The sequence below is a fragment of the Colobus angolensis genome, unplaced genomic scaffold (assembly GCF_000951035.1).
Source record: "Colobus angolensis palliatus isolate OR3802 unplaced genomic scaffold, Cang.pa_1.0 Scaffold376, whole genome shotgun sequence".
NCBI classification, from domain to species: Eukaryota; Metazoa; Chordata; class Mammalia; order Primates; family Cercopithecidae; genus Colobus; species Colobus angolensis.
The window spans coordinates 660300-682051 of NW_012117110.1; the positions used below are offsets into that span (position 1 = coordinate 660300).

Here is a 21752-nt window from a genome sequence, read left to right on the forward strand (position 1 = left end):
TGCCCATGTTTTCACACAGAGGTAGAGGTAACTACATTTGCATTTTTAAAACCACATACGCATATTATCATTTTCTTTTTAAACTACATATACATATTACTCTGATAATTTTTGTTTTAAAATGAAAAAAAAACCTTTAAAGATAGCAATAGGGATGGAAGAAAATTCACACTGTGCAGCTTATATGAGCAATGTCTGTTTGAAAGGGCAATTGGACACCCCTAGGCAAAATAAATGAATCTCAACTTAAGTCTCATATTTATACAAAAATTAACACAACCTGGATCACAGACTTAAGAAAAAACATAGGAGAGGCCGGGCATGGTAGCTCAACACCTGTAATCCCAGCACTTTGGGAGGCTGAGGCAGCCAGATCATTTGAGGTCAGGAGTTCGAGACCAGCCCAGCCAACATAGCAAAACCCCGTCTCTACTAAAAATACAAAAATTAGCTGGGCATTGTGGTGTGCGCCTGTAGTCCTAGCTACTCGGGAGGCTGAGGTAGGAGAATCGCTTGAACCTGGGACGCGGAGGTTGCAGTGAGCTGAGATTGCGCCACTCTACTCCAGCCTGGGCTACAGAGTGAGACACACTGTCTCAAAAAAAAAAAGGAAAGCAAATAGAAGAAAATCTTTAGTATTTAGGGTAGGCAGAGAATTCCTAGACTTCACACAATCTATAAAAGTAAAAATGAATACACTGGACTTCATAAGAATTAAAACTTTTGATCTGTGAAAGACCCTGTTAAAAGGATAAAAAGATAAGCTACAGAGAGAGTATATTTGCAAATCACATATATAGAAAGAACTTGTATTTAGAATAAATCAAGCATTCTCAAGACTCAACAGTAAAAATGTAAACAATCCAATTAGAAAATGGACAAAAGACATGAAGAAACATTTCACCAAAGAGGATACACAGATGGCAAATAAACACATGAAAAGATATTCAACATCATTAGTCACCAAGGAAATGCAAATTAAACCCACAGTAAGATTCACTACACACCTACCAAAGTGGCTAAAATAAAAAATAGTGACAACACCAAACGCTGGCAGAGATGTGGAGAAACTGGATCACTAATGCATTGCTGGTGGGGATGTGAAACAGTAGCACAACTCTGAAATATAGTTTGGGAATTTCTTTTCATTTACAAAAATAAATCCTCACGATAAAGATCTAAATATTAAGAAAAGATTATTAAAAAGTAGTAGAAAACTATAGAAGAATAACTCCAGGGATAGGAAGACTTTTCACAACAGGGCACAAAATGTAATCATGACAGGGCACAAAATGTAAAAGTCGTAAGCAAAAGATAGATACATTTGACTACATCAAAATAAAAGCTTCTGTATACTGGAAGCAAAACTAAACAAAGCAAACAACAGCAAAAGCAACAAAGAGACAAGGCACTCCATAAGCAAAGTTTAAAGATAAATGACAAACTGGGAAAAAAATTATTAATATCCCCATATGGAAAGAACTCCTATAAAACAACAAGACAAAGCAAACTACCCCCAAAAACCACAAATAAATGACGTAAACAGACAATTCAGACACAAGGAAATACAAATTAAAATACAAAAAAGAAAGTTCACCCTCACTAATAATCATGGAAATGCAAATTAAGAATGGATACCATTTGTCTCTCAAGAGTGCTTGGCAGAAATGGAAGTCTACTGGCATGGGTGTGGAGAAGCAGGTGTTCGTGCTTTAATAGTAGTGTAGCCAGCACAGTGGATAAAGGATACTCACTGTAGCAAATAACTGGAAAAAACCTTAATGTCCACTAATAGGAAAATGGTATAACAGAAAACTATGAAGCTGTTAAAACAGTGGGATAGATCTATATGCATGATATGGAAATAACTCCAAGAAACAGTGATACATTTTGAAAAGAAAACTGCCGAACAATATGCCTAGTATAATCTCGCATTTAAAAAACAGCAAAAAGGCTGGGTACAGTGGCTCATGCCTGTAATCCCAGCACTTCAGAAGGCTGAGGCGGAAGGATTGCTTGAGCCCAGGAGTTGCAGACCAGCCTGGGCAACAAAGTGAGACCTTGTCTCTACAAAAAATAAAAAAATTAGCCTGGCGGGGTCACATACGCCTGTAGTTCCAGCTACACGGGAGGCTGAGTCAGGAGGATTACCTGAGCCCAGGAGGTCAAGGCTGCACTGAGCCATGTTCATGCCATTGCACTACAGCCTGGTGATCTTGTCTCAAAAAAGAAAAAAAGAAAAAACAGAAAAAAATCCAAAGCGCTGTATTTATGTGTATATCTATGTACATCAAGAGATATGATAATAGTTATACCAAATTTTTAACAGTGGCTACATCTAGGAAGTGAACTGGGATAGTGTGGGTAATCACAAGAGACTATAGAATGACTTACACCATTAAATCTATTTTCTGTGTGATTATTTTACCAATTTTTTTGTTTGATTATTTTACTAAAAGACACATTTGCGTCACTTAATAAAAAATAATGATGCAGCACTTAAGATAGTATCTAGCATATAACAGTTGCTCAAAAATGCTAATTTCAACTTAAAAATAAATTAAGAAAATATTTTCAAAGAGTTAAAAAAATAAAGGATGATGCAGCAATAATGGTTCTATGGCCAAGGTTCTAAATGCCATATTATATAAGTGATAGAATTCTTCCCCAGGGAACAGAAAAAAAGAGGCACTTTTAGGGGAAAAGGGAACTTACTAAACAACCAAAGAAAGATATCCAGGGTCTGTGTGTATTCACTAACCCAGAAACAAGTGTAAATAAGTGTTTCTAGAAGTGCTTTACTAAAGGCACACTTAGCATATTAGAATGGTAAACTTACCTGTCGTCTTCGCTACAGAGGTGGTGGAAACCCCATTGAGCTCACTAGCACTCCTTTTCACAGGCCTTGGCTTGTATTCTCGTCTGGGGACATTGGATGTAGCTGATATCCTGTAACACACATCGTAAGATGAGCCAGACATCTGATGTTGAAAGTTTTCCAAACACACATTCTCTCTGCCTTGTGGAGTATAGGAACTTAGGTTACAGCCAGTGGTCATGAAAGGGACGATTTTTACACATTGACTCTTGAGTAGCCGAAAGTGATGGAGGTGATATCACAAATGTAGCTTTTCAACTCTCTATTTGAGCTTGTGAGTGAAATTCATCTTGAAGAAGACTAATTGGGCCAGGCATGGTGGCTCATGCCTGTAATCCCAGCACTTTGGGAGGCCAAGGCAGGCAGATTACCTGAGGTCAGGAGTTCAAGACCAGTCTGGCCAACATGGTGAAACTAAAAATACAAAAATTAGCCAGGCATGGTGGTGGGCGCCTGTAATCCCAGCTACTTGGGAGGCTTAGGCAGGAGAATATCTTGAACCCGGAAGGCAGAGGTTGCAGTGAGCGGAGGTTGCAGTGAGTTGAGATCGTACCACAGAACTCCAGCCTGAGCAACAGAGCACGACTTCATCTCAAAAAAAAAAGACTAATTTTCTTCATCAAGTCTCTGAGGCATCCAGCAAGTGCCTGGGACGCGGCCAGCATCCAGTGATGGAAGCTGCCTTCTCCCTCACTCTACTCTTATAGATTACAATAGAATTATGAAAATGCACTCCTGTGAGTAACAGGTAAACTATCTGCCTGCAGAAGTGGATGTTTCAGGGACTTAACACATCTTTGTCTTCCCTGTGTAACTGTGTCATTGATTTAAGTAAAAATCCCTCGAAATTTATGCATTACCATAATCCTGTGTAAAACAATTTTCTGTTATCAAATCTAGTTTAAAAACAGGGTATTTTTAACCCAATATTCTAATAAGTAGGGTTGCCATGCAAACTATATATGATATTACTAATTTTCAGAAAAGTATAGACTACATCTATCATTAAAGTCACAAGGAACACAGAAACCTTTCTTTGATTGTTCAGAAGATATTTTTGACTCTTTTAATACCTGTCAATATTATGAACAGAGCCTGAAATTTGTCAATATTTTGACTCTTTCAATACCAGTCAATAATATGAACATAGCCTGAAATTTGTACTGGTGAAGTGAAAACACTATCTTTTTTAAAAAAACAGATATTTACATATTTTCCATAGAGCATCTCACTTTTTTCCATAGCTCTGGATGTTTTCCATCTCTTTGTGAATAGAGAGCTAAACTCTCATCAAATCAGCAATGAAGCCAGGGTAGTTTTGTAGGGGTTGATGTCCCAGGTGGGAGAGCAACTTTGGTTAGTTGCCCTAAACACAGGTCACCAAAAAAGGGATTTAATGAAAAGAAAAAAAGAGAAAAGCTGCCAGGTCCCTTTTCCCAGTTCTACCCTATTGGCCAAAGCCAGTACTTATTATCTCAGTCCCATCCCACATCCAACCATGAAAGCCAGTGAAAGAAAATTCAGAACAGAATGAGGTGGGGGAAAGGGGAGATGGAGAGATGGAGAGACAGACACATGGATTTCAACAGATGTTACCTCCGCAGCCCTTGGCTTGTAAGAAACGTGGAGGCGCTTACCGCATCTGTAGCTTGCTCTGCAGCTCCTGCAGAATCTCTGTGGACTGTTTGTGATAGTCTAATGCTGCCTCTATGAACACAGCCAACTGGCTGACTTGTTCTACCTGCAGCAGAAGTGGAAAATTACTCCATGGAGGCCAGAACCTGTGTAATGTCCAGAGAGAGAGGAGACCAGCAACAAAGACCCAGCTTTGCAGGGAAGGCCAGCGTCTGCCTCGGCTCTGGTCCATTTCATTTAATTTCATCTAGGAGCTCTGTATAATAATCATACAGGTCATGGCATGGAGCTATAAATGCTGGAAAAACATGTTCAAATTTATTTGTGATTATGAATTTGATTTAACTCAATAAAATGCCTGCTTTTCCAATTAGATGATGATTTTTCTCAGGAGATTTTCTATGCTATAAAGCTCATGGATCTGAAAACAGAGAGATAAAGCTCTTCCAGTTATAAATGAAGCCAACATTTAGCAAAGGAACTGCCTACTTAGTCAAGTGTCTCTACACGCACTTTCTAGCTAAGCCAAATCAAGACATTGAGTAAATTAAACAGTTAAGAACTGTAAATGAAACAGATAAGAAAGGGGGCTGGGAGCAACATGTGAATGGGGGCAAAGATTTCCCTGTCCCCTATATGCTTTTTGTTGCTATCCACTCAACATATTTTCCCTGAAACATAGAGCTAAAGGGAATGAACTATAAAGACACTGGCATCTCTGTTTCTCACAAATCAAGACATTCATGAAATTAATGACTTACAATGAATTTTTTAAAGCTGTGTCTTATAATAAAAACCTGGATGATATGCGGCTGTATAATTTGAGGAAGAGCAAACTGAGGAAGGCCTGAGAGCTTTCCTGCTCCCCCACGTGTCTGAGGGGCTGCTACAGGAAAGAGATTAAGCTTATTTCTGGAAGCCCCAGAGGCAAGCCCCAGAGGGTTGAGGTGATGGGCCTCCCCCAGCAAGAATCCAATCAACTATAGAGCTGGACAAAGACACAAATCAAAATCAATCCTACACCTCGCAGGTTTCCCCAAAGCCTATGAATCATTTCCATACTTCATTTTCTACTCAGCTTTAGGGCAAAGTCTGCCTGCTGATTCATTCATACAATCTCACCCTGCCTAACCAATCATGGACTTGTCAGCCTTCAAAGATCCAAGCTACTTTCATTTGTAGTTGCAAATCATTCTTTAGTTGCCTGTACTTAAATTTTTCTTACCCACTTACACTATTTTAAACACGGGCTCAATATGCATGTAAGGTATACATGGAACTCCATGTGTGCCAAGCTGCGATCAGCATCCGAACAATGAAATCCTGTCGAGTTTCATTTACTTTACCATGCTCTGTGGCTGGAAAAGCAACAAGCCTAGCCTTAAATTTCCAAAATCTCAATAAACAAAACAAAGACAGCCTGGACCCTACCAAATCCTAAGGATTTCTTAAATTTCATGTCTTTGGCTTTTACACATACTTTTAAATAAGTCCAAGGCCATGGCCTAGCACAATCAGAGTAGAATTTATTATAGAAACAATTTTTCTTCCTTACAGTGCTAGAGTGGTGTGCTTGGTAAAATCTATGCCATGCCTCTCTGCTTTTAGTAAAATTTATTTGTCCTGTCTTATTACCCACTTTATAAAATGCTTGTATTTTATAATTTTTGAAGAAATTGTGAAAGATAACGAAATGAGTATTTCTTGAAACATATTTGGGGTTGGGGAACGGGAAGGGGGCAAAGGGATTACCAGCTATCCTCTCTGTCGTGGCTAAAACACAAGGTGATGTAATCTAGAGATGCATTCGTAACTGCTCATTGGGTGGCTGACTCTGGGAAGGAAATGAATCCTGAAAGCCCTTAAACCTTGGGAAACAATGGCAGCACTGCCCAATGCCTGCACCTAGTAGGTGCTCAGTACAAGTCCTGAAGGGGTGGCTACTAGGCTGTAAGTCTCTTGTTAACTGTGAAGACCAGGTATGCTACGAGTAGATTATTTTCCTCCTTGAAAAAAATGGAAGCTTCCAGCTGTCCCCCAGATCATGAGCATTGAGCTGTGTGCTGGGGACCATGGGGACCAACACAGGCGGATTGAGCTTCCCAAACAACGATTAGAAATAAATACCTAGACAGGCAGAACCAAGATAAAGCAATAAACTCAGGCCTAGCAAGAGCCAAAACCTGACCAAAAGGTAAAACATTTCTTCCATTGTTGGAATTTTAGCAGTCCATCTGTTGAATCAGCGAAAGTCACCTGGGATGGGAAGAAAGGCTTAATTCCACTTCTGGGTTGAGACCTGGGCTGACACTTTGCTGGTGCCATCTATTCAGAGCAAAGTGTGACCTCACCCATGAAAATGTTCACATAATATATGCCAAGGAACTGGATTTCCAGCGAATCCACTCCCTTTTCTGAAAGTGAAGCACTCTAGCTCCTACAGATGGGCTCACACTCAGCTGATGTTTGAAGTGAGAAACTCATAATGCAAGCAGACTTCCACGTAGGTTAAAGGTCCAGGAGGCACAGGCCTCAGTGGCTGACAAATGTGTGAAGTGAGGGCTGTGAAGCTACCTGGGAGATGCACAGAACCATAAAATCAGAGGGGGCCTGAGGTATACAGAATCACGGAGCCTGAAAAGATGTCCAAATCTTAATTCCCCAAACCTGCAAATGTGTTACTTCACATAGCAAAAGGGACTTTGCAGTTATGATTTAAGTTAAAGATCTTAACATGAGGAGATTATTTTGGAATGTCTGAATGGCTCAACGTAATCATGAGGTCCTTTAAGAGGGAGACAGGAGTGCCAAGGTCAGAGAAGATGTGACAATGGAAGCAGAGGTCAGAACGAGGTATGTGAAGATGCTGTGCCACTGGCTGTGAAGAGGGAGGAAGCAAAGAATGAGCCAAGAAATGCAGGTGGCCTGTAGAAGCTGGAAAAGGCAAAGAAGCAGCTTCTTCCTCCAGAGCCTCCAGAACAAACGTGGCCCTACCCACACCTTTATTTTAGGACTCTAGGCTGGAAGACAATAAATGTGTGCTGCTTTAAGCTACAGTTTGTGGTCATTTGTTATGGCCCCAATAGGAAACTGATACAGAGCTATTTTAGCCCATCCTCAAACTACGCAAAAACCTAACAAAGAGATTAGTGCTGCCCAGGGTCCCCCATTCATGGTGATGGGAGTTGTTGCCTGGAGACACATAGGAACCAAACTCAGGGGGTAATGGACCCATCATGACTGGGCCTGGGGACTTCATTGTTGGCTTGGCTGTATCCCAGGGCGCCTCACTCTCTTCTGAGGGATAACCCCAAAACAGGAATTAACTCAATTTATCTCCCATGGCAGACTACACACAATGTACAATCCACAAGTGACACACATGTGTCCCCTGTGGATACATTTCATTCCAAACCTCTCTTTAGCTGGAAACTAATGGATAATTAGCAGCATATATGGTCGTTGGGAGTACTTTAGTCCTGAGGATGGAAACAGAGAATAGATGTCCCCAACTACAGTGGACTAAGGATACTAGAAGTTTCTAGGAGTTGTGGAAACCTCAGGGACACTTGCATAAGATCTGAGCCATTAGCCTGGCCTTGAGGGCCAACTGCAAAGGGCTTACTTAGGCTGTACCCAAAGGAAGAATGGCTCAAAGGACTGCATATTGTAACAAAGACTGTCTTAGGTCAACTCTGCAAGAGGACTATGGAAACTGGGGTGGCCAGAGGGAGCAGGGCTGGGAATCCTCCTCCTCTGACCCTTTAGCAATCACTTACCAGGGGACTTGGTGAGCAGTCGGATGAGTAAGCAGAGAGTAGCACACCCTGAAGCCCATGGCGAGGACAGAGAGAGAACTGTGATGTGAGCAGCTGATGCCTGTCCATACACCTGGGGTCTGCAAGTGTGCTTGGCAAACATGAATAAAGAAGTATACATCTTCAAAAGATGACAAGTCATTCTCTTTAGCAACTGAAAAGGCACATTTCCCATACAGGTCATCTTCAATTTACAGTGTAATAATACCAGTAATTTCTTGCTCTGTCATATCAAAGACCTCCACTCTCTGTGGATTCCTCAGAGAAGCGATGGAAAATTTCTCATGAATTTTGCAGTCTGGTTATAAACAGATGCATTTTCCAATGGGGCAAAAGCCTTTATTCAGAGTTTCTGAGAAAGTTTGAGTAAGGCAATTAAATTAATAATATGGATAATAATCCCTTACACTTTTATTCTCCACTTTGTCCTTTTAAAGAATTTCTCAAATGCAGTTGTTAATTTACCTGATACCAGTCAGGTGAAATGATTTTCCCAGAGGCTTAGCAGAAGCAAAACCGGAAACAGAATTCAGGTATCTCACTCCTTGCTGGGTATGCTTTCTATGAGTTCAGTACCTCCTAATGCATCTTATTCCACACATTACAGTCTCTGAAACATTAGTAATAATATAATAATGCGACAGATTTCTGTGGTCAAATAAGTTTGGTAAACTGCCAACTGTATTTTCTCTTAGGAACTGCTTAGAGATTAATCTTTCTTACTATCAAATAAAGACTCCGAAAAGTCTTGTGATAAAGAAACTGTTTAGTTTTATTTAACCCAGGGTTTCCCAAATGTATTTGACCACAGAGACATTATTAATGCAAAACACACTAACATTCCATGGGATGGATTTTGGAAAATGCTACCCTAGACCAATGGAAAGACCCCAGGAATCTGGAATCTAGTAATTCCATGGGTCTAAACCCATGGATGGAGGGAGGGTCCTGTAGCTGGGGAATGTATACCAAGAGAGCCAGTACTGCAGGTGCCTTTACTTACTGGACTGAAATAAGCATCTTCTATGGAATAATCTCTGATTTCTGCTAATGTCAAAGACCTACATTTGCTAATGGTAAGTTGTGAGGAACTTCTTCTCTGCAAAGACAGAAGAGGTGACAGTGTGTTAACAAACCTATGGGTGATATACCGTTCCCAAGAAATGGCAATGAAGGCTGGTAACCAGTCTGCTGACTTTCCCACACTTTTCTCCAAGAGCAGGGCTGCCCTGGGTACCTCTCAGGACCCTGCCAGGCCCAACTTGGCCTGGAGGAGAAATTAGTCATGGGACTGCCCCACCTGGATCCCTGGAAAGTTGGAGAACCAAAACACCTCCTGGCTTGCATCACTGCCTATAGAATAATGACGCTGCTCAGCCTCAGGCAAAATGTGAAGAAATGCTCAATATCTCCAATCCAGCTGCCACTCACAACACAACCAAAGGCTACAGTGTGGGGCCAAAGGAGACTCTTCTTCATTCTCCCATTCCCAGTTCTGCCAAAAATAGGTAAGAAAATAGATACAACTTCTGCTTAGGAATGTTAGAGTGAGCACATCATATCTCTCCACCTCCCCTTCCTTTGGTGATTCATCCAACTGGTGAGATTGCAGGAGTGGCACCCACTTGGCCCTAATAACCAGAGTATCTGGCCACTGCAAGGAAAGGCAGTAGGGGCCTGGCTGTGGGCTCCGGATTTCTCAAGAAAGTGGGTTTGTGAAGTGGCCACAAGATCGTGTGTCATTTGGCTTTGTGGTCTCTGCACCCGCTCTCCCTGCAGGGGCTCCAAGGTCTAGACTTCAGGCCAGGAATAGCTCACTGGACTTCTACTGTGGGCCCAGGCCCAAGCTGCCCCTTCCAACATGGCTTTCTAGAGAGCCCTGCTCTCTGACCAAGGGGCTGGCATATGATCCTATGTGGCTCCCCTGGTTTGTTTCTCAGTTGGGAGAATGCAAAGGTGAGGACAGATGAAAGACAACACCCTGGAAATCCCTGCAAATGGCTTGTTGGCCAGAAAACCCTAGGAAGTATTACATCTGGAGACCCAGGAAAGACCAAGTCTGTTAACTCCAGTTAGGGTTCTCCTCACATCAGACAGAGCTTTGGCAAACAGTTTCTTTTGAGGCATTCCCCAGTGAAGCTTTTATTGTGTCTAAGGCAGGACGAAGAGATATGAGAGCTAGAGAAGGCACCAGCTCTTCCCCCAGGGTGAGATTTTGGTCTTTGAATTGTCAGTGCCAAACAGAGATGGGCAGGTAGCACCAGAGCACCAAGCACACCCATCTCAGAGGATTTCCCTTCATTCGCTTTTCTCTGCTTATTCACTTTTTCTTTGGAGTGAATGCTTCTAAGTCCTCTCACCAGGCCCTCCTCCTCTTCCTCCTCCTCTCATGGATGAGGCTGGGGATGCTCCCTAGTTAGTAGGATGGGTTGCTCTGCCTCAGTCCCTGGCTCTGCAGGGTTGTGGCCAGCGAGGCTCCCACTCACCTAGCTTCAGCGTCTCAGGCTGTGTCTAGGTGGTGAGACAGGCTGGCTCTCCCCTGGAGCTGGCTGTCATCCACCAAAGAAGGTGCAAGGAGGAGAAAGTGTCATTGGGACTTTAGGCCCAGGCCATGTCCTTCAGCAAAGTTGACCAGGAGGTCTGTATTTTACAACTTTCAAGTGTTCTCATCAGTTAAAGAGATGTCCCTTGATTCCAATCTGGCTTTTTTGTCACTTCCTCCATTGGTCAGAATCCAAAGGGTGAATGGCTGTGACTGATATCCCCACAGATATCTGATACTGTGACATCCCCACAGTAACAGAAGCATGTTCTACTTGTGTCTGGAGGAAGTGTCAGGGCCTCCGCTGCCTGCCACCAGGCTTCCCTTGCAGCCACTTATTTGACAGTTTGTGCACCTTGTCTCCAGCAGGTACCAGATCAGGTGGAAACACCATCCAATCCATCAGGCAGCAACACCCGAAGACCCACTGTGTTTGACATGGCGATTAGAACAGGTCCCAGCCATCTTTAGTTTCTGCCAGGAAATCCAGCCCTCCCCAGCCATCCTGAAGCACAGCTCCTCATGCAGGACTTCCCCACCAGGAAAGGAAGCAACATGGCAACAAGAGGTTGAGTGACCAAGGTTGGACGTGCAGGTGGTGACTCAGAGGGAGCAGGAAGCCAGAGTCCCATGGGCTGCAGAGCCACCAGCTCTGGCTTGGTTGTTGGAGATGGACCAAACACAGGGCCAAGGATTCAAGTATGCCCCATCCACCATGTACTGGCATTTTGTCTTTCTCCCAGCAAGTCACATTCTCTGTTTATCCCCAAGCACCAGGCAGTATTGGCATTTGCACGTCAGGTCCAAGGAGTGACCCGGAGGAGATTTTTCTCTACCTTGCCTAGTCAATAGGAGAGGACGGTCAGACCACCTGGCTATGGCACAGACACACTGACATGGGAAAGGCTGAGGTGGTGCCCTCTGATCTAATGCTGCTGACCCCAAGAAGAGAGTAAGATGGGCTTCTGAAGCCTACACAATCACTTCTGAGTCTCCACAGCTATAAACCTGGGTAGGGGAAAAGGTAAACACAAGGGCGCCATGACAGGGACCATCAACAGCACCCCCTTAGCCTCTTTATCATGGGGTGTCAGTGAATGGTAGCTCTTGTCATTGTCATCGTCATTATCACCATCACTATCGCCACCATTACCCCAAGAACCAGCAGCCAGGGCACAACTAGTAGCCACTGCAGCTACAGACAGCAGGAGGGAGGGAGAAGGGAGGAAGGAAAGAGCCTAGTTTCCAGGCAGCCTGGGCGGTCGCTCTCCATTTCATAACACTGGTCTCCTCCCACCTCAATGGCAGAAGTAGAAGCCAGAAAACCCCTCCTTGTGAAGGTGAAGACCCCAGGATCCAGGCTGAGGAAGCAGCCCCGACTCCCCAGAGCTGAACAGGGGAAACCTCCACTCACTCGCAGGTCAATTTCCCACAGGAAGCCTTGGAGGAAACATGACAACCAGGCCGGAGCAAGGCCAGCACTAGGACCCCTGAGGAGCTTGGGCTAGGAACCAGCTCTTACTTCTGCCGGGGCAGGGTGGGAGGGCTTAACTCATTTGTGACAGACAGAATACGTGTCACTGTCAAAACATGGACAAATGATTGAGCTTTTATAATGAAGGGATCTTTTTGACTTTTGACTGACACTGAGGGGGAAAACTGAGGTCTCTTGAGTCAACTGCTAAGGCCGACGTGGCTGAGACAGGATTCCCTCATGGAGCACTTTGCAAAAGCTCATCATCGTGGTTCCCGCATGAAGGTAATGAACAGCACAAATGGGTCAGACGGCACATCTGACACAAGACACAATCTCAGAGTTTAAGCCATGAATGGGCCTGGAGCCAGCAGGGCAACATTCCATATGGCCCCCTCAAGGAGTATCTGTACATGTCACACTTCAAATTACATTTTATAAAGACTTCAAAACAATACGGCAATCTGAAACAAAACAAAATGGCTGTTGCTTAGGGACAATTTCAAGAGGAAATTCATATATTTAAAGAAAAACAGAGATACCGAACTGTCACACCTCCTCCTATTTCCCCCCCTAAAAAAAAATTAAAAGGAGAAACACAGTAGAGTACTTTTCAGGCCTCAGTGGTTTAATGGGCATGGGAAATTTCAAATTGGCATCTCCAGTTGGGAGAATTCATTCTCCAGGATGAATGTCTTGTCAGTATTGGACACAATCCCTCCACACATCACCATGGTAAATAAAAGGTGCTCAATGCATTTTGACTTGACTCAAAAGAAGTAAGACCTCAGTGTACCTTTAAATAAGTACAACATGGTCTTGAGGATAAATAAACCTCCTGACTTGTTCCCACAGGTTTAAAAACTTAACAATTAGGTCCCATGCTAACACTGGGGGTGAGACAGCTCCTGGCATTGCTGAGGCCAGGCTGAGGGCAGGGGCTCAGGAGGGAGGCAGGTGGCTGACACCTCTTCCACTCAGGCAGTCAAAGTGCCAATGGCCCCTTAAACCCAAGGCCGAGCAGGGAGGCCACCCCCAGCTGCATGTTGCCTGGTCAGGAGTCACTGTCCTCCTTAATTCCATTTCATTTGACTTTACTTGGACAAATAAAATCAAAGCAAATGGCAGGAACCACAGTACAATAGAAGATTGGCACTTCTGAGGGATAAGATCCAAGACCTTCACAATTCCCGAGCCCACAAGCACCACTACGGAACAGCTGAAAAATTTAGGTCATGCTTTTGTGTCTTGAATGTGGGCTATGACAGGTAAAGGCATCAGAGAGCTGGGGAATGACAGCAGCTCTCCCCCACCCCCTCCACCAGCTAAGAGAGCTGCTCTCCCTTAAACATCTGCCTTGCCAAGTACTTTTCAGTCTTAGCAAAATGGCAAATTACCACATGACCTGGACTTTTCATTCTCCTGTGAAACCACAAATGCTATAGCCTCACATACAAAAGTCAGTCTACTTCACAATCTTCACAGACAACCTCTGAAGCAATCCTGGGATAAACAGGACTCCTCAAGATTTAAGATACTGAGCCAGGGACTGGCATGGTGGTTCACACCTGTAATCCCAGCACTTTGGGAGGCTGAGTGAGGCAGGTAGATGCCTTGAGCCCAAGAGTTCATGACCAGCCTGGGCAACATGGCAAAACCCCCATCTTGACAAAAAATTATCCGGGTTTGGTGGCATGCCTGTGGTCCCAGCTCTCCACGAGGCTGAGGTGGGAGGATCACTTGAGCCTGGGAGGTCGAGGCTGCAGTGAGTCACAATCATGTCACTGTACTCCAGCCTGGGCAACAGAGTGAGACCCTGTCTCCAAAAAAGTATGTGAGTCAGGGCTTGCTGGATGTCTGAAGCAATCTCTGAGGCAGGACATAGGAGAAAATTCTGGAAACTTGCATAACAGCTAAGGCTTTAGAGCACGTTTGTCCAACTTGTGGCCCAGGATGGCTTTGAATGTGGTCCAACACAAATTCATAAACTTTCTTAAAACGTTATGAGATTGGACAGGTGTGGTGGCTCACACCTTTAATCCCAGCACTTTGAGAGGCCGAGGTGGGCAGATCACTAGGTCAGGAGATCGAGACCCTTCTGGCCAACATGGTGAAACCCCATCTCTACTAAAAAAACGAAAAACAGCTGGGTGTGGTGGCGCGTGGCTGTAATCCCGACTACTCAGAAGGCTGAGGCATGAGAATTGCTTGAACCCAGGAGGTGGAGGTTGTAGTGAGCCAAGATGACGCCACTGCACTCCAGCCTGGTGACAGAGCAAGACTCTGTCTCAAAAAAAAAAAAAAAAAAAAAATTACGGAGTTTTTTTGGTGATTTTTTTTTAAGCTCATCAGCTATTGTTAGGGTATTTTATGTGTGGCCCAGGAAAGACAAAAGATTGGGCACCCCTGCTTTAGAACTTTTCAACATGCTGGTCATAGTCATATATTCAATGTTTCATTCATTTACATTAAAATCTCCTGTTTGGTTTAAATACTTACATCATTTTCTAAAAAATTAAACATGCTTCTTTCAGCCAACTCCTTTGACTCTTCAAATTTTTCTACCGCTTGTCTGACTTCTTCGTCTGGTATCTTACCTACTCGTTTCTTTTTATAATCGTAATCCAGGCGGCGGCCTTCCAGCTTTTTCAGGTGATGCTAAAAAAAGAGAAGGGAGTCCCTCAGAGAGGCGCTACATTCAAAACCTGGCACAAAAAAATTATTTCTATTAAAATGGTCATTGCTTTTTCTCGGCCTAGATTCCAGAGGGCAGGAACCCACCTTACACTGCTGTTGGGAGCACCTCAGCACCTGATGGAGGCTCTCCTCACTTCAGGTGCTCAAGGAATATTTGTGGAATGAATGAATGAATGAACGAATGGACAGATCAGTGACAGAATAAATGAGTGTCTGTATAGAACATAAAGATGCAGTAGCCATGCTCAGATATTCTTTTCCAACATTCTTTATACGATCCCTCACTTCAGCCTTCTTAATGTCCAGATAATTTCTAACCAGGTTAACCAAACAAAACATAGTAGGAACATTTCTTTCGGCACTATTGTCAACTCCTGACTAAGTAGTAGACTATAAAATCACAAACTTCTACAATCCCTTAGAATATTAATGAATCTCCATAAAGTTCCCAATCAAGAAATAAGTTGTATAAAACGCTGTTAATGAATGCATAGGAGAGAGATTCACAGACAACCTCTCAAATGGGAAAAACTCTAAACAATATTATAACCCCTTTAACAAAATCTAACAGAACTGTCTACTCGTGGAACAGGCCGCCTTGCGTAGCAGGTTTCCCATCATAGTTTGTGTCCAAGCAGAGAGACCCCATGTCAGAACAGTGTCGAGTGGGAGAGCTATACAGGACAAGGGAGGGGTCCCTGGAGAGTTTATGGCTATAATCCTCAGAAATCAGACACTGGGTATTGAAAGTGTATGTAGAAACTGATCATCCCACTGAAGCATGAGGATAGCTTGCACTATTCATTTTAGCAGGAAGCACTGCTTCTAACTTCCACGACTCGGTGAAAAGAGCACCCAGAGAGTCAGAAGCATCTGTCTCCTATGCTGTGACTTTGGGCTGGTCCCTAATCCCTCTGTACCTCTACATGAACACCTGAAAGTCAGTCGTATGTCAAATGAACAGGCTCCCAATCCCTGATTTCTGAGCGACATGGAGCATAGGCGAGACTGTGAAAGGCTTCCTAAACCTTGGACTCTTAACTTTCCATCATCCACATAATTTAAGTTTAGATTTACAGTTCTATATCAAACAGCATCTGAGTAACAAAACGGCATTTAGAAAATTTTTTTTTGCATAGGGAACTGCAACATTTCAGAATAAGTGTATTTTACACATTTCACCCACTTACTACTCAGGACCACATATGTGTCTGTGGTTGGCCAGGTGGAGGAGCAATGCTGACTTTTCATATGACCTTCCTCCATGATGACAGTGCAAGAAGAAATAAAACTTGCTATATGTCAGCAAAGGAGACATTTGGTTTTACAACTGTGCATTTGGGGGAGATGTTTTGGCATCCCCAGAACCCAGACTGTCACTTCTCTAGAATCAACCATTCAAAAATAATTTGGAAAAACATCTCTTGTACCCAACCAACATATACACCTACTAAGTACCCACAAAAATTAAAATAAAATAAAATAGGCCAGGCGCAGTGGCTCACACCTGTAATCCCAGCACTTTGGGAGGCTGAGGCAGGTGGATCACGAGGTCAGGAGATCGAGACCATCCTGGCTAACACGGTGAAACCCCGTCTCTACTAAAAATACAAAAAAATGCCGGGCGCGGTGGCTCACACCTGTAATCCCAGCACTTTGGGAGGCCGAGGCAGGTGGATCACGAGGTCAGGAGATCGAGACCATCCTGGCTAACACGGTGAAACCCCGTCTCTACTAAAAATACAAAAAAATTAGCCAGGCATGGTGGCGGGCACCTGTAGTCCCCGCTACTCAGGAGGCTGAGGCAGGAGAATGGTGTGAACCCGAGAGGTGGAGCTTGCAGTGAGCCGAGATCATGCCACTGCACTCCAGCCTGGGCGACAGAGTGAGACTCCGTCTCAAAAGAAATAAAAAATAAAAAATAAAATAATGTGTGAGCACAAACCATGTGGCAGGCTTATGACTACAAGGAACAAACCACGATCCCTCACCCCAAGGAATGGACCGCTCAACATGAGCAGAAGGTAAGCAACAGTGCTCATGGCACAGGGGCACAGAAGGGGAACCCCACGGAGTCTAGCAAAAGAACAAACAGCTTCCCAAAGGAAAGCACATCCGAGCTGAGGGGTGAGGTGACACAGCCAGGAGATGGGGTGAAAGGACAAAGACAGCAAATAGTGAGAAAGAACAAAGCAAAATGTCACCAGGGAGCTGGAAATGATTCAGTGAGGCTGGACGGAGTTCACATGGGGAAGGGGTGGCAATAAGGCCACAGAGGAAAGGAGGGGCCAGGCTGTGAAGGGCTGAGGGGTTGTATCTTCACCCCACCTCCGGTGGGCAGCCAGGAAGGTTTGCAGCTCAGGAAGGATGCCCTGGCTGTGGGCTAGAGAATGGACAGGAGGGAGTGAGATGTGACGCCAGGGGTCAAGGGCAGCCGTGCTGATGTGCGTAAATGTTAACAGGAAGAAGCCAACAGATAGAAAGGGAAAGAATGAAGGTACAGCAGAGAGGACGATGGATGTCACAACGGCCCTGAGGAGGTGAGAGGTGACAGACCCTGTGGCCCAGTGGAGGACTTGAGAGCAACAAACATGTCCCTGGCTTGAGAGCAACAGGGACATGATTCCCCTGAGACGGAAGAAGAGGATGGTATGCATGACGGGGCCAAGTGCAGGTGGGGAGTGCGATGTTTAGGGAGCTCCTGAATGGGTGCTTTCATTTCTCACTCAAACTACCTGAATTCTCCCTCATACCCTTTGCTTTCAGCAGAAACTCTAAATGCAATGCCTGGACAGGCATCCAGGGCTTTCCGTGACTCTCAGTCTTTCCTCCCTCCATAGCACCTCTGCCCCTACACACCCTATCCCCTGGCCATACCACACAATCAAGGTTCCCGAGCTCGCCTGCTCTCACAGCCCTGGCCCCCTGGTCAGCTTGTGCTGGATATTTTGCCCACCTGAGTCTCCCAGTCTGCATGGCCAGCTTCTCCTCCTCTGGGAAGCCTTCCCTGACCCAGCCAGGCTGAGGGAGGTGCCTCTCCTTCATGTCCCTGGGCTAATCTCTCCAACAACTGTCAAAGTGCATGATATCTGTTGACTTGTCTCTCTACCCTACAACTGTGAGTTTCACAAGGGTATGTACCAGGTCTTGGTTAGCCACATATGGCCAGTGCCCACCACAGTGGCAAGGCACAGCAGGCCCTCTATACACAGATGATGGATGAATAAATAAATCAATGAATGAACAAAGGAAGAACCAATAATCTGACATCCATCAGTTCCTTCTCTGGCCCCTGGAATATGAAGCCATCTCAAGGCCCACGGTCCAAGCAGGGAAGGCCATCCAAGTTCACATATCCCATCAGCCTCATCTCTGTCACACAGGCTAGACCAGTGGGGGTTCACACTTCCCCCTCGAGTTCTGGAAAGAATGGGCTGGAATGGTGGTTTCTGAACATTAGCGTGCATCAGAATTACCTGGAGGACTTTATAAAACACAGACTTGCTGGGCTTCACCCCCAAGATTTCTGATTCAGGAGGTATGGGATGGGGCCCAAGAATTTGCATTTCTCACAAGTGATGCTGATGTTGCTGGTCCAGGGACCACACTTTGAGAATCAACAGGTCTGAAGAAGGGAAAACAGGATATGCCCAAGGTTCAAATGACCTCCAAGTTGAGATCATGCTGGAAGGTACCCAGAGGAACATCTTCTGTACATATCCATAAGAAGGTGCTTGTACCTCCAGAGTAGAAGTCCCTGGTGGGGTAGAAGTCTCGGGGCTGTTTTCCCACATCCACAAAAATGCCACCATGCAAGTGGCATGCAATTATCTCCAGGTACCTGAAAATTCCCATGCATGTCATTTTTAACAGTTTTCCAAATGAAAAATTCAGTTTCTAGGTGTTGATTTTCTTGAGAAGTAATGGAAAATAATGACCACCAGGGCAATGCATCAAAATATGCAACTATGATATGATTTTGATAATAAGAAATCCACTACAAAGTTATGTAATTAGTTATGTGATAAATGGCTGCAGAAATATGGATTTTTAGCCTGGCTTTGAGCTGGCTTCAACTAGATACAGAATTTCCAGCTGAAAGAACATGCTTACATTCCTTCCCATTATCCTGCTTCATCTCCAGGGCAGATAGGGCTAATGGATCCTGGCACTCTTTCCCAGTGAGCCCAGGAAAATAGAACTGGGTTATTTTTACCCTACCCACAAGCATCGTAAGATGATGCTTTCAGTGAGTCCCTGCTGAGACGTTCTAATGATTTTAAATATAAACATCATCTTAAGTAGCAACAAGTATATTTATAGCATGGAAGACTTACCCCAATCTCTTTTAAATCTTTATCTTGTAGTAACTGAAGAGGATCAATAAAAGTTTGCTTTACATTAATATCAAGAGAGTCTTTCACCTCAGCCATTAGCTTCATGGATTCACCAACTTCTATCAATGCATTGCCTTGAGCAGAAAACATAAATACAAAAGGTTCTTTGGGAGACTACTCCAGGTTTAACAGTGCTATTTATTTCATTCTTTACCAAAAGTTTGTGGATGATGGTGTAGCAAGGTCCTTGCTCCAGGACCTCTGAATCCTGGATCAGAATGAAAAAGAAAAAGCAAGGCTTCCTATTTTCTGCATTTTCCTCTCTATGTTCTGCACTTTCACCACCACAGAAAATACAACTGAGGCTAGCAGACCGAAGTACTTACCATTTGGGCCACTAGATGGGGATAAAGATCCTTTTTAAAAAACTGGTAATTTGGGAAACTGGCACGGAGGGTTCCTTAGAAGCTTGAGAATAAAATCTCTTTGTAAACAATGAAAGGATTCACTCATGGGGTTAAGTGTTAACCAGTAAAAATTACAATAGAAATAAACCAATAAAACATCTCAGCTTCTAGCTGTGGGATCTTCTCAAGGCTACTCCTTGTATCCTTCTAGAAGGTTCTAAGGCTCCCTGCCCTCTCTGATGTCAAAGAAAGCCTGCTGGTGTCACATGGGACATCCTGTCAGCAGGGTGGGGTGGGGGTCTGCTGGTGCACTAGAGCGCAGGCCAGCCTTCCTGGCTTGGGTAGTGACAGGTAGTTTTTCCTGGATTACAGTGTGGTATCTCAGTCCAGTTAACTGGCAGTAATTTGCCATATTATTGCAGACCACATGTCCTCTAGTTCTCTGTACAATGAGGGTTGCAGGGTCTCTAGAAAATATCCCTGGGAAATGCTGCACTAGAATGAACTATTTTTCCTATATTTGAGTTTTTCCAAAATGATCTTGTAAAAAGATGGAGATTGGGGTTGCTCAATTCCTAGGCTTAAAGAAGACCGTAAAGCCCAGCCTAAGTCTGACCTTTGAGTTGTTTCACCCACCAGGCGAGGGCATAGACAACTTATTCACCTGTAAAATAGAGATGGCAATATGTGCCTCACCTCCCTTAAAATAAAAAAAAATAAAAAAATAAACAGAAAGATACTAGATAGGACCTTGCAAAACAGAAGTAGGAACCATTACTCTAAACTAAGGCTTCCCAGGACTCCACACGGACCCAGTGGTAGCTTCATTCCTCCTTGGAAGCTAAATTTCCTTAGCTCAACTCTCCAAAGTGTGTCTAAATAATTCTAAATGAAGACGAAATATCCCTTCCTAGCCTGTGGACTATTTCCTGCTCAAATAGTGAGAAATGATATTTCTCACCATTTGGGAGCACAGTGTCCCATGTGGGTGATAGAAATGGTCACCATATACTGACCCCACACCCAGCCCCTCTGCCACCAGTGCCAGTGCCTCACAATGTCAGCTCATTTCACCTTGACAGAAACATTTTCAAATACGTTGGAGACTCCAAAGATGATGCCCTGAACACGGGCCGCCACCTCCCTGGAATCGACATTCCCTCTCCTTGCCTGAGACTGGCGCTGTCCAATTCCACGGGTGTGGGGCTCAGCCTCCACCCACTGAGGTTTCTGCACTGTAGGAAGTCCCAGCATGTGGCCTCCCAAAAGAAATCATCCAACGGCACAGCCTCTTCCTTGGAACAGCAGAAATCCATCTGTTCCTGATGCCCTGCTGACATCAGCTCTCTTCCTTACCCCAAGTTTCTTTAGGTTGCTGGGCACATGGGAAGCTACCAAATTGTCTGGCTGTCACCAAGGCCAGATGCATGGCAGGAGTGTCCTTGGATGTCAGGGCCTGCCTGGCAGTTTCACCTGCTCCCTTCACTGATGTGCCTTCAGAGTAAGAGATAGGCCATCTTGTCCCCACTGGCCCTTAGAAGAAAATAAAATTCACATTATACTGCTCTGAGGAATAATGCTACCTTTTGTCACTAATTAATTCATGTTTTACTGCTTGAGTTTTAACATTTTTTTCAAAAGATATTTCCTTCCATTTCCTAGAATGATTACTGTGGCCAAATATTTGATTTCTCAACTTCCATCTCCTGCCTTGTTACCACTACATGAATAGCAAATATGCCAAATTCTTTTGGAATACTTCGTATATTAAATCCAATTAATCCTCAATTTAATTTATTAATTTAAATGAATCTCAATCAAAATGTAATGACTTTTCTAAATAAGAGGGACTTAAGTTTCACCTGGAAAAATGAAACCAGTAAGTGTGTCCGTGAACTTTTTGCAATACAATACCCAGATAAATTTTTAGTAAAACATATTAAAGTATGTTTTAAAACTTTAAT

General features: G+C 43.9%; 1 protein-coding gene across 4 annotated transcripts in view; it reads right to left on the minus strand.

Annotated features, from left to right (window-relative positions):
* Positions 1–21752, minus strand: part of SH3GL3 (SH3-domain GRB2-like 3) — a 174839-nt gene that overhangs the window by 29555 nt on the left and 123532 nt on the right. For all 4 annotated transcript variants that reach the window (XR_001003097.1, XM_011953864.1, XM_011953861.1 and 1 more), the window contains exons 5-8: positions 19382–19515; positions 14847–15005; positions 4516–4619; positions 2840–2949 (exon numbers count right to left, since the gene is read on the minus strand). Coding sequence is in view for 3 of the 4 variants with exons in the window: in XM_011953864.1 (XP_011809254.1) it covers positions 2840–2949; positions 4516–4619; positions 14847–15005; positions 19382–19515 (507 nt within the window). In the remaining variant the exon portion in view is untranslated. The remainder of the gene's footprint in view (positions 1–2839; positions 2950–4515; positions 4620–14846; positions 15006–19381; positions 19516–21752) is intronic.